Source organism: Panthera leo, chromosome C1 (assembly GCF_018350215.1).
Source record: "Panthera leo isolate Ple1 chromosome C1, P.leo_Ple1_pat1.1, whole genome shotgun sequence".
Classification (NCBI taxonomy): domain Eukaryota; kingdom Metazoa; phylum Chordata; class Mammalia; order Carnivora; family Felidae; genus Panthera; species Panthera leo.
In genome coordinates this window covers 58,845,508-58,862,744 of record NC_056686.1, presented here as the reverse complement: position 1 = coordinate 58,862,744, position 17,237 = coordinate 58,845,508, and the positions used below count along the sequence as shown (strand labels likewise).

General features: G+C 35.6%; 1 protein-coding gene across 5 annotated transcripts in view; it reads left to right on the top strand.

Moving 5' to 3' along the window:
• The window catches only part of NEGR1 (neuronal growth regulator 1), an 841,359-nt gene that overhangs the window by 705,027 nt on the left and 119,095 nt on the right, over nt 1-17,237 (top strand). The window contains exon 7 of one of the 5 annotated variants that reach the window (XM_042952179.1): nt 10,466-10,663. The exons of 3 other annotated variants lie outside the window; for them this stretch is intronic. In XM_042952179.1, coding sequence (XP_042808113.1) covers nt 10,466-10,473 — 8 coding nt within the window. In that variant the 3' untranslated portion in view covers nt 10,474-10,663. Of the gene's footprint in view, nt 1-2,601; nt 2,798-10,465; nt 10,664-17,237 lie in introns of those variants that run through there. One more of the 5 variants, XM_042952175.1, reaches the window with a different exon arrangement.

The window sequence follows — 17,237 nt, the reverse complement described above, 5'->3', positions numbered from 1 at the left end:
ATATTAATACCATATGTAATGAATATTGATTTTATTTATTCTCTCCGCTGATAGCACTGAAAGGTTTCAACATAGATAATGGGGAGGGTAAGAAATATGAAATAGAAGATGTGGGTTCAAGTCCTAGGCCAGCTATTTTTTAACGTTAGAGCCTGGATATAATCTCTGAGATTCAATTTAAGTAGACTCTTTAATCTACTTTAATCTTTAATCTCATCTTTAAGTAGATATTGTAATAGTGGGTGCCTTTATAGCTCTCAGGATCATTGTAAGCTGCCTATGAAAACTCTTTAGAAAAGTGCATGTAGAACTTCTTTAGAAAAGTACATATAAGAGTTCTTTATAAATGATAACTTCTAAATATAGTTATTATCATCATCATTACTCCCACCACCCCCACCACGCCCACTGCCTCTTCAGGAGTAAGGCAATACCTGTGTAGGTGATAACCGTGGACGCTTGAGCTTGAAGTGAAGGTGGTACAGCTGGCCTTCACACAATACTTTGAAAAAGTCTTAGGATATAAAAGGCAGACAGCAAAATGGTAGAATAGAAGGTTGAAAAGCAGTTCCAAGCTGAGATCTCGGCAGTCTTTTGTGGATTGAGAAGTATACACAGCATTTGGAATCCCTGAAGATTTTTTTTTTTTTTTTGCCAGAATGGTAATCTGAAATATATGGTGATTTAATAGATAATGGTGTGGGAAAGTGTGTACTTGATAGTGTATTTCTCAGTATTAAGTTCTGTGAAACTGGTGGTATCTGTCTGGAGCCAATCACAACCCAACCTTCCAGGTACTTCACATACATATTTTAGGAATTTAGTTAATAGTATAAAGTGCTGTTATTACTGTTATTGTTTGGTTCATTTGTGTCAAAATACTTTGCTCAGAAATTTTGGGATGATGTGGTGCTGTGGTAATGGATACACAGCTCTATGTCTTTATCAAAATACAGAAATGTACACAATAAAAAGCAAACTTGTATGCAAATTTTTAAAAATCAAACCAGATGTCAGGGAAATCCAAGATGGAATTCAGACTGTGATAAATGAATGTAACTGTGTAACAAATGAATCACCTAACCACACCAAAATGAGTGAGGAAGAAAGGAGCTGATTTAAGGAACTTTGTAAATTTGTCTTTTGATTTGATACTGTAAGGCTAAAGATGAAAATGAACTGTACTCTGGCTGGTAAATTCATTTCTCATAAGATTAGGGGTTAGCAGTTTTGAAACTAATATTGCATGTGTACTGGGATTGGCAAATAAGTAGATATATTATAGACAATAAAAGTCAACTTTCCCATTGCCTAAGAAAGAAATTACAAATAAGCAAAGGCAAAATGCAAGAATTAACCATGTGGTGCTTGATTGTTGAGAATATCAATATGAACTCATGTGATTTTAATGTATATATAGATAGATACAGAAATAAAATTAAATGTGTGTATATATGAGTTAATATACATACACACATTCTCTAATATGGCCTCCTGAGAAGCCTAGAAACACTGAAACTCCAGTGGCAATGAGCACTTCTAGCACCCGGATCTTAGTTCCTAATACCATTGTCCAATAAAAGAAACCAGGTATCCTTGGAGAAATGGCTGATTCTAGGGCTGGGCAGGGAAAATACAAGAGAAGCATAGAACATTTATGGTGCCAATATGTAAGGAAGTGTGGGGGCAAAAAAAGATGAAGGGCATGCCAAAAAGACACAGGAACTACTCACAAGAGCTCCAAATTACCAGAACTGGAATAATTTGAGCTGCAAAATAACTATTGATAGTATTGGACTACAATTCAAAGAAAGAATAAATATCCATCAGTCCATACTGCTATAAAAAATTGTTAATACATAGACAAAGAGGGAAGACAATCCTTCCTTACAAAATTCCAATTATTAAATGTGAGAATGAGGGAAACCGAAAGCCACCATCAGAACACCATAGTAATAATTACTGCAGGTAAGATTTGATGTATATTAAAATAAGTGGAATACTTTTAAATAGAAATGGGATATTTTTATATCTTCAAAGTATCTGCCCCCAAATATTTATTTTTTTAATTTTTCTAATGTTTATTCATTTTTGAGACAGAAAGAGACAGAGCACGAGCAAGGGAGGGGCAGAGAGAGAGAGACACAGAATCCGAAGCAGGCTCCAGGCTCTGAGCTGTTAGCACAGAGCCTGACATGGGGCTCAAACTCACAAACCATGAGAGCATGACCTGAGCCGAAGTCGGACGCCTAACCAACTGAGCTCACCAGACACCTCCAAAATATGTGTTAATTACAGTGGTGATCTGAACATATTCCACATATTCTTTGCTACTCCACCCTCTAGAGGTAGAATTTAATTCCTCTTCCCCTTCAATATGGACTGGATTTGGTGACTCCCTGCTAATGATTAGAGTATGTAAAAGGAAAAATAATAACTTTACAGTGGAGAAGCATGACAGAAACTGTTGTAACTAAGCGATTAAGGTTAATATCACCAGTAATAACACACATCAATATAATGAACCCCTGATGTGATAGGAGGAGAAAGGTACATAAGCTCTGTGGTATTTTTCCCAAAATATATGTTTATTCTGATCAGGAGAAAACATCAGAGAAATCCAAATCGAAGGATATTCTGCAGATATTCAACCAGTACTCTTCAAAGTGTCAACGTAATGAAAGACACTGAAGGAATATTACAAGCTGGAGAAGATCAAAGAGGCAGGGAAACTAAATACAACATGGTACCTACCCTGAATTGGATCTCGGTATAGAAAAAGAACATTAAAGGAAAAACTTGGAAAATTTGAATAAAGATTATAGTTTGATGATATTGTATGAATGTTCATTTCTTAGTATTAATAATTATAGTGATTATTGGTAATTATTATCTTATGGTGGAGCTGGGTGAGAGGTATATGTGGGCTCTCTGCGCTGCCTTTGCAACTTCTGTGTAAATCTAAATTTATTTCAAATTGAAAAGTTTTAAAAATGTATGTCAAAATAAAGATTTTGACTTATTAATGAGCAACTTAATTTGTTTAATGGAATTCAACAGTTAGAAAGACTAGAAATATCTTATCAATATTTTCTTTCTTCCTCATTTTGATTGATGTCCTCCAAGTATTTGATGTAACTTCCAAAGTTTTTTGAACTTGACACTCCTCCCTCCCATACTACCTCCAGCTAATTTTTGTCTGGAACAGAGCCAAATTTCCCCGCTTTCACCATACTTAATAATCAGCAATTCCAAGCCCTTACACAACTCCGTATTTAAGATTCTGTTAGCTTCCCTTCTCTTCATGATTTCTCCAGCTTTCTTCTTTCTTTCTTTCTTTCTCTCTCTATTTTTCTTTCTTTTTCCTTCCTTTCTTTTTTCCTTCCTTTCTTTTTTCCTTTCCTTTCCTTTCCTTTCCTTTTCTTTTCTTTTCTTTTTTTTCTTTTTCTCTCTTTCCAGTCCTCAAAGTGATTGTTTCTCAGACTTCACTCCCAAAGGTATTTGTGCTTTTTGAAAACAAATGTGGGAGGTGAACTATATGTACCTTAAAGAACTAATTTTTTAACTACAATCAGGCTTCACAGCATTTAGGTGTCTGCCCTGGGCATGGTCTTTCCTGAATTCTTCAAATCAATCCATAGAATGTTTCTAAAACCATTCTAACTCATAGCTTTCCTAAATGAAGGGCTTTTTATGCTTTGCAAAATGTACTTTCCACATTCCTATTCATTTCATGCAAAATAAAAATTATACATCTGTTGAGGTGTTTTTATTTTGCTATTTTACACATCTGTTGTTTTTACCACTTCTTATTAGGAAGATTTGTCACCATATGTAGTCATAAAAAAGGACATGAGAAATAGGTTAATTGAACATTTATGTCTACCTTCAAAACAGAATATATCCCTCCCGTCCATGTTTATTTTTAACTCTCTCTCTTTCTTTTCTTTGTGTTTCATTTCCCGAATGTGGTTTTATGAGTGTGAGTTTGAATTTATTTGCTTTTGTGTATAATTAGGAAATTGATAAAACTTCATTTTAAAACATTGTCACTGAGAGGACAGAATAATAAATTGTTGCACATTAATGATTTTTCTCAGAATTTTGTGTATATACAAGATAACGTGTGCACCAGGATTCATACATTATCAGAGTAAATGCTTCTGGAATTACTAAATAAACCATAACATTCAATTTGACATTATGGCAACATCATATTAATTCTTCAGAGAGTCGAGAAATTCTCTCCTCTTAACTAACAGAGCTGTGTGGGCCTCTTTCTTCAGCAAACACTTCCTACTTTCTATCTGGTCAATCTTTTCAGTGGGCAATGAGCAGATTGTCTCAGACATATAAGGCAGAAAAATTTTCAGACATATTACCCAAAAATATGAATTCTATGTTTCAAAAAAAGTCCAGCATGGAAACCCCAGGTTTTAATGCAATATAGAGACTACTATTATGCATTAAAGTTTGATGAATCTGGGCTTTCATAACTCATCTAAAACTACTTTATTTTCATTTAAAGAGAAGAGGTCTAATAAGTGACATCTTATAGTACATTAAATAATATCCTTTAAGTATGTCAAGTTCAGAACTTTGTATCATCTTTTATGATCTAGTCATAACAAGTAGATTATCTATATTTATATTTTCTTGAATTATATAACATCATAGAAAATAGCTTCCTCAAGCCTACGTATTACTGATAGCCCAGTTAAGGTAAAGGACATTTAAAGATATCCTCAACTCTTAGGGTTACAGAGAGCAAGAAAGGAGCACCAGAAATGATTTCCACGCATTCAGAGATAGAGTGCATATAGTCTTACTAGAGAATACAATAAAACCTTGGATTGCGAGTAACTTGTTCTGCGAGTGTGCTGCAAGATGAGCAAATATTTCTAATAAATTTTAACTTGGTAAATGAGCAGTGTCTTGTAATACAACTAGTACATGATGCCTAACGTCACATGACCACAACTGAGCCATGGTTCTTGAAGTTTGCTTTGACCGACAAGTGCTTTGGATTACCGAGGTGTTTCTGGAACAAATTATGCGCACAAACCAAGGTTTTACTGTATTTGTTTTCCTTTAATGGATCTTTGTTGACTTCATTTTCATAAGTTACTTATGAAAGGAATAGAATTTGGCCACATATTAAACTTCAAGCATTGAGACTAACTTTTCCTATACTCTGTGCATATTCAGTGGTACTCTTGTCAAATTCTCACTCCTGGTCACTAGAGTAACAGATTAATTTTCTTCTTCCCTGTGGGCAGAGGATAAATATATGTCACCTTTACCTTTATGTTTTTTGCAACAAGTAAACATTCTAAGAATGTCTATTCTTATGTAGCAAGTTATATCATCATGAACCAAGATTCAGAAAGGAAATTCTCTCTAAGACAGGAAGCATAACATAGCATGTGGGCATCTTCTTCTCCCACCCTTCTCCTCTGGCAGACATTGCTAATCAACCTTGGCCATCTTTGCTATTTAACCAACTGCAGCCTACAAACATCCACTACCAACCCATCAGAGTTGCTTTGCAAGAAATACATATTTACTTAGAGATATTTGAGAATGGTTACTATTTAAGCTGGGGCATGATATAAAGAAAATGCAATTTGTAATTTGAGAGTGAGAGGGATGCAGAGCATCAATATTCAACTAAGGCTTCTCAATCTGTTGTGCAAAAGGCTAGTCACTCTTTGTCTCAAGTTGAATTCCATGTGGCTATTCCTTATCTATTGGAGGAAAAATTGATTCCTTCAAAAGAGGACACTTTCAGAAGGAATAGTAAAGTAAAACTGCTGAGAACTTTCGGGGGTAACTTCTTGGTGTTACCAGAGACACTAAAAAGATCTTAAATTCCTGGGAATTTGGTGCTCCAAAGTGTGCCCTGTAAATGCCTGAACTTTTCTTATTCCAACCTTCTAGCAGGCTCTACATGCAGGACATCTTTGATTCTGGCAACCTACTTGGTGAAATCCAAAGAAGAAAGAATCCAGGAATTCAGTGCTCAAAATATATTTTCTCATTAAGAGAAATGATAAATTTTTTTCCTCTAGATTGTCCACTTTTACCAGGAAAAGGAGGATAATGGTGTCTGTGAAGGAGTCCCATTCCAGAATAGAGATTTAAAACACTATGTTGTACTTCTTGGAACTTGAGAACAATAATAGGATGCAGGAGGGTGAGAAACTCCAAATAACAGTGATTTTTCTGGCTACAAACTCTTCACCTTTTGAACAATTAAGTGATTCATTCTTCCTTGACACAGGAATTGTCTATCTTGAAAACTAAAGAGCACCTCCCCAGACTGAACAGGTCACTGCCTCACGGATAATTAAGTGGTCTCTGCTAACTGTAGTACTAAGAGAATAATACAGTTGTTTCATTTTATATTAGTATTCCATTCTTTAACAATATTGTCTCTAATTAGCAACATAATATTGTCTAATTAGCCAAATAATATGATCTCCAATTAACACTTGATTGACACCTGTCTCATTTATACTTGATTAATGCCCAGATTTTCAATAATAGAAAAAAGTTAGTATTCTAAAACAGAAATATTTTAGAGCTAAAAAGTTAAGTAAAGTTATTTATATAATGATAAACCATTTTTTATTTGCCTACTCTAGCATATAATGTGTCTGAAAGGCATAAAGATGAAAGCTAAACAACAAAATTATTTTTTATTAATTCTCCACAGTATTAATTAAAGCAATGAATCCTCATTTATGATGCTGACTTGAGTTATTGCATTAAAATCCTTTTTTGCAAGCCTAATTTACTATTAAATCTTACTTTTAAAATGTCCTGTGATGAAGATATTTGATGCTAACAAAAGAAAATATGCTAAACAAGGACAATAATTTTGTACCAAATTAAATGTAATTATTAGGAGTATGCTAATAGTATAAAAACCTTGAGCTATATCTACATACTCAAATTAGAGTTCAGTGAAATAACAAGTAATTTTGAAAACTATCAGCTATCAAACTTTTTCGACAGATTAGCTTGTGTGTACGACGAGTCTTGGGTAAAAATTTTAAAACCTATGCACAAAGAGATATGTTCATCTCTGTTCAATTCCTAGAGAAGGATAGAACCTGTTATAGCAATATATTTCAGATGACTTATGTCTCATCTCTGACTTAAAAATATCTCCATTGTACCTTTTCTTTTAAACATTTTCATCTGAAAGTTTTATCTTTGAGTCAGATTTCTTCACTTATGACACATTCTGATAGCGTCTGGCCTACTTCTACAGCTTAAAGAGTGTTCATTAAAATGAAATACATTAACATATAAGCCACAGACAGGGAAGATGAAATTGCCTTAAATAACTACCGAGGAAGTAGGTGTAAATGAAAACAGTTATAAGTTGAAAATTAATTCAGGCATTAATACTTTGATTCCAGGCAGATTTCAGGCTGGGCAATTAATTACTCATTTTGAAATGCTTGAAATAATCTCATTATTTAAAGATATAGGGAAATTTGGAAATAAGACTGGTCACTCAAAAAGAGGGTAAGTATAAAATATAGATACTATGGTATATGCTGTTAAGAAACATACCCATTTGGAAGGAGTGTAGTTCTAAATGTAATCTTATTTCTAGAAAGTATATACTCAGTAGAATTTTAAATAATAGGGAAAAAAGAAAAGCAAGAAATTGCATCATAAGTATAAGTAATTTTTACAAGCTGACTCAATTCTTTTGTGGAAGGATATGGAACATAAAATCTATGTTGCAAAAAGTTGAGAATAGAAATATTAGTGTATGTCCCTATATTTAAGTCAAATGCAAAGAAACATCTTTTTTTGACAATGCCAATTTTCTGTGTTGTCAAGAAATTGGGGGAGTTTCCATTGCTGAATTCTCCTGAGAATATGCTGCAAAGTAAAATGCATTTTTGCCTATTTATATGCAGTGTATTCTAAAAGAAGAAGAAGAAAGAGTATCTGTGATTAAAGATATACAAGTTTTCATACTTTTAGCACTTGTTTTGCTATTATGCACATGAATATGAACGAGTTATTTTCAGGCTCCAAATTCTTTCAGTATGAAAGAAGGTATATATTTTTTCATGATCTTACAGAAAAAAAACATTTACAGTCATCTGCCTGAGATGACCAATGGACTTTATATCAGGTGTAAAATCAAATCAATTGAAGGTGTTGCCTGGAGCCTAGTACTGAAAAGAGTTTTGAGACTGCCACCCTGACCTGCAGAAATGAACGCCCAAATCAATAAGCAATGTCTACCACATGTGGCAGAAGGGAAACTAACATATATATTCTTTGCTCTGATTTAAAAATTTTATTCTATTGCTGGCTAAATAAAGTTAAGTATTTGCCTAAGATCTTAAACATGAATAAATTCAGGAAAGGACAAGACCTCAGGTCTCTGGCTTTTTAGTCTTTCGTTTGTGTATCATACTGAGTATACCTGAATATATTCTTTGTGTACATGTTATAAACATCTCTGTGTGTGTACATCTGTGTATGGCTGTTTGAATATGTCTTGAAAATACTCAATCATATAAGTGGCCCATCAGACAATGAATGTATTTCTCAGTGTCTCTTTTTCATTATTTATTTGAAGTAACCAAAATATGATTGAAATTTCTTCAATAAATCATGATTATTTTTTTCCTTCATGATCGTCTGTAATGGAATATGATCTATTCTCAGAAACTTTTAATGTTTAGATTTTTGAAGAAGGAAGGATCACTGTGAAAGAATAATGTTACAAATTATTAAAGAGTACTGCTTGCACTTTTATGTTGAGGTAGGAAAAGTCCCATTGGCAATCCTGATGGAGTATGCAATATCATTTAATTAAGTACTTATAAACAATATCTATAAAAATTCTTCTTAAGGGCATAAAATGTAGAGTAGCACACTATGGTATAGTAAATTCCTTTTATAATGCTGGTCTCTGTGACAACATAATACCCATGATGTAGGTCTTCTAAGTTATACTCAGAGAGATGTATTATAAACCTAAAATAGTAAACACAGAGGTAAAGCAGATTTCATAGCTTTCCTTGGTGGTACATTTCAGGATTCTAGAAAGGGAATAAAATTACCTCAATTCTTTCCTACAAGCTGATTGTTGCACTTAATACTCCAAGTAGATTTTCCTATACCATAGAAAAGTATGGTCCAATTTCTCCTACTAAGTGATTTGGATGGCATAAGCTAGTCTAGTCTAAGGAACTAGAACAGAGGCGGACCAAGTATACAGAGTACTAAACAAAAAGGAGTAAAAATGTGAGCCAAGTGTCTCAGCCTTAGATGCTAGTGTTCATGTCCCATATCTGGAATCACAATGTTCCTGCATGAAGGGCTGGATTCAAAAAAGTCATGTCCACAGCAGTAGACAGGGAAATTGAGTCAGTAGAAAAAAGTCAGTTTCAGGATCCTGACAAGAGCAAGGGTGAGTTAGAGTCTGGAAAGTTCTCTTAAAGCAGTGGTGCTTCTAGGAAATAGCAACTCCAGTTCCTGGGAGAGGAAGGAGCTCTTATGGACATAGCATAGCAAAGTGTAGACAGTTTTAATTTTTAAATGCTATGACATTTATAGATAAACATTAGGGAAAAAAGTTTTTGAAGGGCTGGGAAAGTAATATGGCAATAAGAATGAGAATAAAAATAATCATAGGTGGAAAAGTGAACATGTGCCAAACTTGGTAACTCCAGACAACACACATGGGTAGCAAAGGATGGAAGCCAAAAAAAAAAAAAAAAAAAAAAAAATTAAAGACTAACTGACTAATCTTCCATTTGGCCTTAGAGAGTAGAAATGATTATCCCACAATACTGCTACATTAATGGAGGAGCATACAAGATATAATATAGTTTGAGTTTACCATTTTACTGTATAAATGAGGAAGGAAGTGTAGTTCAAAGTAGCACCAAGTGTGCTCTCTGTATCCTGGTTTACATAGTCCTATATGACCTGTGTCACAAGTTAGGCATCCATTCAATAGATTTCAACCAAAATTTACTGAACACTTGCTACGTGCTTGGAGCTATACTAGATCTTGAGCATTCAGTGGTCATCAAACACTGACATGGTCCCTGCCCTCATTCACTTAGGGCATACAGAATAAATACTTGAAATACTCCATGGAAGAATGTTGTGCAGACAGAACAGATACCATTTGACCCTCCACCTCCTTCTGATCAGTGCCACTATAAGCCAGGGATTCTCTTCTCCACATGTAGCGCTCAAGAGCATGGGCTTTGAGTTTTAACAGACCTGGATGTAAATATACAAATCAGGTATCTGGCCTTGAAAAATCAGGTATCAGCTAAATGGCCTATCAGCTAAATGGCCTTGAAAGATCACCTTACCTCTCTGAATCACTGTTTCTGAACATGTAAAAAGAAGGTATTTTAGAGGCTTCTAGTAAGATAGCCTAGATCTGGTTCTTCTTTCCTTCTAGGTTTATAGGAAGATTTTAGGCAAGATCAAATGGCTTATTTCAACCAGTAAGATTTTGAGCCTCCTTGATATGTGGTGCCAGCATGTAGAAGAAACAATGAATGACACTGTGCCTCTTTCCTTCCCAAATTGAACTTTTGCTTTTTCCAAATGCTACAATAGCAAGATGATCAACCTAATCTCTGAGGGATATATAGATATGCATGTAGCAAGGCAATAAGTAAGTATTTCTCATGCTAATTCCTTAAGATTTTAAGGTTGATTATTACTGCAGCATTGTCTAATTTATTTGTGATTAGATAGAGCATTTGAAATGCTCAAATTAGATAAAGCATTTGAGGTGTTTAGCACAATGTTTGTGATATAGTAAGTACTCAATAGTAACTGGCCTTTGCTCTAGACACAGATGGTTTCTCTGAAAAGGTTTAGTTAATTTGTCTGGTGTCCAGGAGGATAAAGTTTTAGACATATTTCTTCGTTGAAGAACTCTTCTGTTCTCTGTACAGAGAAACTATCAACCTCTCTCCACACAGACTCATATGAAATGACTAGCTTCTTCTTTTATTTAAATCGCTGTACGTTGACAATATTTGCTGTACCAAAGGGGCTCATGTTATTCAGCTCTACAAAGTCGCAAATAATATATATTTGAAAACAAGTGGTAGCTGATGTAAGCACCAGATGGCTCAAACATAAAATCAAGGGAGCTGCTTTTAGCTCTACCCCAGGGCTCTTAAAGCCGCCTTCTCAGTGCTCCTTTATATGTTGTAGTTTATTTCTGAAGTGACAATAAAATTGGGAACAGCAGAATGGAAAGGAACACCACAGCCTCGGCATGTTTGAACAATCTGCTATGCATATGAGATGAAACGTTGCCATCACTAGAATCAACAACATCTTGACACATGATTCAAACGTCAAGAATATCCAAGAATGTAAGATGTCTTTGAAACAGTGACAAGAAGCTAAAGTCAAATCCAGACCGGAACCCAATGCCTGACAGGATCTTGTCTCCTCTTTTCTGAAAATTGAGAAATTTAGAGAGTATAGTTTTGGCCTTGGGAGATGAACCTCCTTGAAATCCATTATTACTATCCTTTGCATTTGATGGCAGCATGGAGTGTGCCTTACTTAGTGTGAAGGTATGTCAGAGAGTGCTGTGCCTACAGCAGTAGGAATCTTCCTGCTCAAAAAAGCCACCAGTTATGGAAAGGTTCACCATGACTACAGAACCAGTAGGACTGTTCTGGTTATGTTTTGCTGCATAATAAATTTCCCTAAACATATAAGCTTAAAAAAATGTATTTTTTTAATTTATTTATTTTTGAGAGAGTGCAAGAGGCAAAGAGAGAGGGGGAGAGAATCCCAAGAAGACTTTGTGCTGTTAGCACAGAGCCCGATGTGGGGCTCAATCTCATGAACCAAAACCTGAGCTGAAATCAAGAGTCAGATACTTAACCAACTGTGCCACCCAGGTGCCCCCCCTGCCAAAAGACATTTATTATCTCAGTTTCTGTGGGTTAGAATTCTAGGAGTGGTTTAGCTGGTGGTTCTAGCTCAAAGTCTCTCACAAGGCTACAATTAAGGTGACAGAAGAGGCTGAAGTCATCTGAGGTTTGATAAATCTGGAGGATTTGCCTCCATGATCATTCAAGGTGGTTGTTTACAGGAGAACTCAGTCACTTTCCATGTGGGCTTTTACATGCCTTTCCCTGTTCAGAGTGGGTGGGCAGTGGGTGAAGAAGAGCTCAAAGCAGAAATTGCAGTAACTGTTCTAATCTAGAGCAAAGTGACATTCCATGACTTCTGTCCCATGCTATTAGTAAAACACACCAACTCTGGTACAATGATGTGAATACCAGAACATCAGCCTCACTGGAGACCATCTTGAAGGCTGCCTACCACAGAGGCAATGGCTGTAGCAAAACTGGTAAAACGGAGTTCTTCCCTGCCCCTCTCTTTTCCTTTTCCAGATCAATTTTCTGAGATGTGCATGCAGTCCTCACTGCTTTTTTGGGACCACACTGATATGAAAGAATATGTTATTTGTTAATCTTCCAGGTAGGGGTGTGTGGGTGGCTCAGTTTGTTGGGTGTCAGACTTGGGCTCGGGTCATGATCTCACAGTTCATGAGTTTGAGCCCCATGTCGGGCTCTGTGCTGACAGCCCAGATCCTGGAACCTGCTTCAGATTCTGTGTCTCCCTCTCTGCCCCTCCGCCACTCACACTCTGTCTCTCTCTCCTTCAAAAATAAATAAACATTAAAAAATAAATAAATCTTTTTAGAAGACCTTCACTACAATGGGTAATAGCATCATTTATTGAGTACTGACTCTGTACCTCTCCTGCTCCTGCTCTCTGTCTCCCTCAGAAATAAATAAACATTAAAAAATTTATTAACTTTTCATGTTTATTTTTAAGTTTTTATACATGTCTAAATATCTTTCATTGCATGTTCTTTTTATTTTTTTTTTGTAATGGACCATCCTTGTTTTGGTTCTTCTCCAAGAGATACTAAAGCTGCAGAGCTATGAATCCAATTTTTAGAAAATCTCTCCCCAAACAGGAAAGGGATAAGAATAGACTGTGAGAAGCAGAAACAACCTATCCCCTTTCCACTCCAGTGACTTTACTGAATTGGAAAATACACATGCTCTCATTTCCAATTAATTATTCCCAAACAGATATTTCCCAGTAATATTGTCTCTGTCTCTTGGTAAATGAACAAGTTAGATGGACAGTACTAGACAATAAAGGAGGGGGTTACTGTTTTGAATTGGCAATGAAATGAAGATTTAAACAAAGAAACTAAGATGAAAAGAGTAGGAGAGCTATTCAAAAAAGATTTTTCCACCTCTTACTTTAGCTCTATGAAAACACCAGAAACATCTAAATATTTTAGAAGAAAAGAAGTTGGCAGACACACTGATTGGCCATAATAGAATATTTATTTTAAAAATGAAAGCAACATTAGGAGTGATTACAGTATCAGACCAACTTGCCAACCTCCCTCTAGTCTTTCACTTCATTTTGGCCAATCTAAATCTGTGGCCTGATTGACTAGCAGCTAGAAATGATTTACAGCAGCAACAACCAATAGGGCATCTCTTTATGCAGAAAACCTGATAATGGGTAATGCATCTCTTACTTCATATTACACTTGTTCCTTCAGTCCTATAGGCTGTCTTTTCTATCCTGCTATTTCAAGGGCCCCACCTTAACACAATTCTAAGAACTGTAGGATTAAGTGATAAGCTCCTAGGCTCCAGAGTCCAGACACACTGAATCTGAATTCTGGCTATGCCATTTCCTTTCCGTGTCACCTTGAACAGATGACTCAATTTGTCAGTTTTCTCCCTCTTTTATAATGAGGATAATAATAGTATCCACTTCCCTAGAATGTTTGGAGGATTAAAGGGTTAATGTGTTTACAGCGTTTAGAATGCTATCTGGCAAATGACATCTAATGCTACTACAATCCCCACCTTAAAAACATATTTGCCTTCTTTGTTACTTGGTACCAATCAATGTCTTATGTTATATATTATATCCATTTTATTTTAGTTACTTTGCCCCACTTGAAAGCAAGAGCTGACATTTATTTTTGTACCCTCAGCACATTGTGTAATACTTGGCACATAGTAGGCACTCAGTCAACTTTTGAGGTGAATGAATGAATTAATAGATAAATTAAGTAATTTTATTCTTCACTGTGAAATTTTCATTTTACCCACTATTTAGTGATAGAGAATTTTTGGAAATTGTTTTTTTTCTATGAGCATTCCTTATGTATATAGATTAAAGAAAATTTTGATACATTTAGCTTTATACTAAATATAGCCAAACCCTGGTTAAATAACTTTGTTAAAATGCTAGTGACCGAAGAGTTGTTGTGTTATTTTTTTTAATCTTTAAAAGATTACTTTTATTTTGGTAGTTTGTTCTAATATGCTTATCAGACCCAAATTCCTCTTCACATATATAACCATTTGATCCATACACCCTAATATTTTCAAGTTGGATTGCATCATGAATAGCATATATTCAGATTGCTAATTTCATAGGCAGGGAAAAAGCAAATAATACCAAAATCTCGTAGCCAATAAGGAGTCAAAATATAGAAATATATATGAGAAAGTAGTTGTCAAGAGAAAGTCCGTCCTTACCAACCCTAATGTTATGCCTCAGTGGGCCACTTCTCTCCACACAGCCTGAGTTTCTATTCAAAGGCTGGGCTCTCCCTATAGAAGTATCTACCAGGGCTGCCTGCTCTGTGTTGCTTATCAAGTTCATGGGAGATAGAATTCTGGGGAAATTTGTCATGAAATGAATCATGTCTAGAAAAGTGCCACACCCTATGTACAAGTAAAAGATAAAGGGAGAAGGTTAAACCAGGAATATGGCAAAAGAGAGACAGAGAAAGGAAAAAAAAAAGGAAAAAAGATACAGAAGTCAAGAAACTATCCATAAAATTGGGATTTAAAAGTGATAATGTGACACTGAAGTCAGCAAAGGACATTGGCTCTTAAAGAGGTCTAATCACCTCCAAGCTAGAACAGTTCAGGAGAGATTTCCTTTTCCATAAAACCTGTTTGACAGTTGCCATGGAAACCAGCAAAACTCAAAGCAAAACACCCAAAAGTGAGAAGCATGTGTAGTATGCTTCTACCTGATAGATATAAAGCATCCTTTGTTCCTTCTGTGAACAGGTCAAAGGCAGACAAACAGATCCTGATCTGTGGCTTTTGAGCTCATTCACGGTTCTCTAAATCCAGCATGGGAACCACACTCCAAATCATTTCTCCCTGCTAGAGAAGGCTTCATGGGGGCTAAGATGCTGCCTCTTTTTGTACACTGTTGTATCTCAGATGTCTAACACAGCCCTTGGTATATCGTCATTAATAATCACTGTAGCATGAGCTAATGAGTGAAGTGCTTCAGTTGGAGCCAGCAGCCAGTCAGCTGCAAAAGCAGGAGACCTGACCTGGAATTCAGAAAACCTGAATTCTGATCTCACTTCTGATCCCAACCAGCATTGTGGCAAATAACACTCTATTTCCTCTCTCTTGGCTCTCTGCTCCCCTTTATGATTGAGGAAACAGCCTTAGAAAGTTAAGATAACTTGCCGAGGGCTATAGAGTTAACAATTACAGAGCCAGGAAAAATTCCCTAGTCTACATTCTTTCCACCATACCTTGCTGTGTTCTTTAAGTGAATTGAATCTCAGTGGAATTATAAACTATACTCATGGACACCAAACATAGCTAGTCGGAATGCCTCCCACTCTCCTCCTTAACAATCTTCCATCCTGGAGATTAGAGACAAGATAATAATGATTGTAATACTTAATATGTAACATGTATGTAATTTATTTAAGTTAAATTAAAAGTGATCACTAATGTTTAGTGCCCATCATGTACCAGGCACCATGCTAAAATTTTTACAGAGAAACTATTTAGTTTTCACAATCACCTGATGAGGTAAGTTATTATTTTGTCCATTTTACAGCTAGGTAAATTGAAGCCTAGAGAAGTTCTTAATGTAGCCAATGTGACCAGCATGAGACAAAAGAGCAAGCAGTTTAGATAAATGAATGTGAAGCAAAGAAGTCACTTAAAACGTACGATATCAGAAAATGATAGGAACATTGCATGAGCAAGAAGGGAAAGGGAAGCCTACACATTCAAGAAAGCTTGAGGAGTTACTAAAGTTGACCAAAAAGTATAGATATATAAGGTTGGTTTTTGCCTCAATGAGTGCAGCTTCCTGGTGCACTGCTGTAGTGAACCCAAAAAGTCAAACAAATGAGTAATGCTGAACACCTGCTTTGACTTCGTATGATGCCTGAAACCTAATATGGTTTTGATGACTAAACATTCTATCCAACTTAGCCAACCAGTGCTCTGCTCTGGATTTCCTGAGAGTTTAATTTTGGGTCAAGAGATTAACTTCCTTCACTGAAATATGTAACTTGGAGTAAAATTCAGTCATAACCGATATTCTGCTCAAATTTTTAAACTTAAATTTCATCCATGTCTATTAAAGGTCTTGGTATTAATAATATTTTCCAGGAGATCCAGACCAAGGAAATCCATGGTGCATTGAGCTTGAAAACGGTTTGTTCTCTAAAACCAAACTTGACTGAAATCTTATGTATTTCTTTTACATATATATGGTAGATTGTGCAATTAGAACATATTTATGTCCAACTCATTATGCCTGCCTGCATTATCTGCTTTACTTTCTTTGTGAAAACGAAACATTTTGTAATTAAATGCAGGGGAATAAAATATAGAAAAATTATCATATGGTCAGGGTGGCAAGGATCTTGGTCAGACTTTACTATTTCGATTTGCATAATAGTAACTGCTTCAATCCTGCCAAATTTCAAAAGAAATCTCAAAAAAAAAAAAAAGTATACTCAAGCAAAGCTGCAACTTCCATTTGGACTCAGTAAGAGAATGCCTCTCATCTTGAGAATATATTTAAACTGTGACCTTAAGGTGCTGGTTGGTATCTGAGTCACTCCTCTTCACGAATCCTCCTGTTCCCACAGATATTATGGGGTTGTCACATGTGTATGACACATGTATAGTATAAACGTCCACACCAAAACATTCACATATGAACAGATATACCCACATATATACAACTGTACACATATTCTTTCATTCATTGAGGAAGCATTTATTGAGTAGCTACTATGTGCCAAGCAGTGTTCTAGGCATTGAGAATACATTAGCAAAACAGGTAAAACTCCTGCCTTTATAATG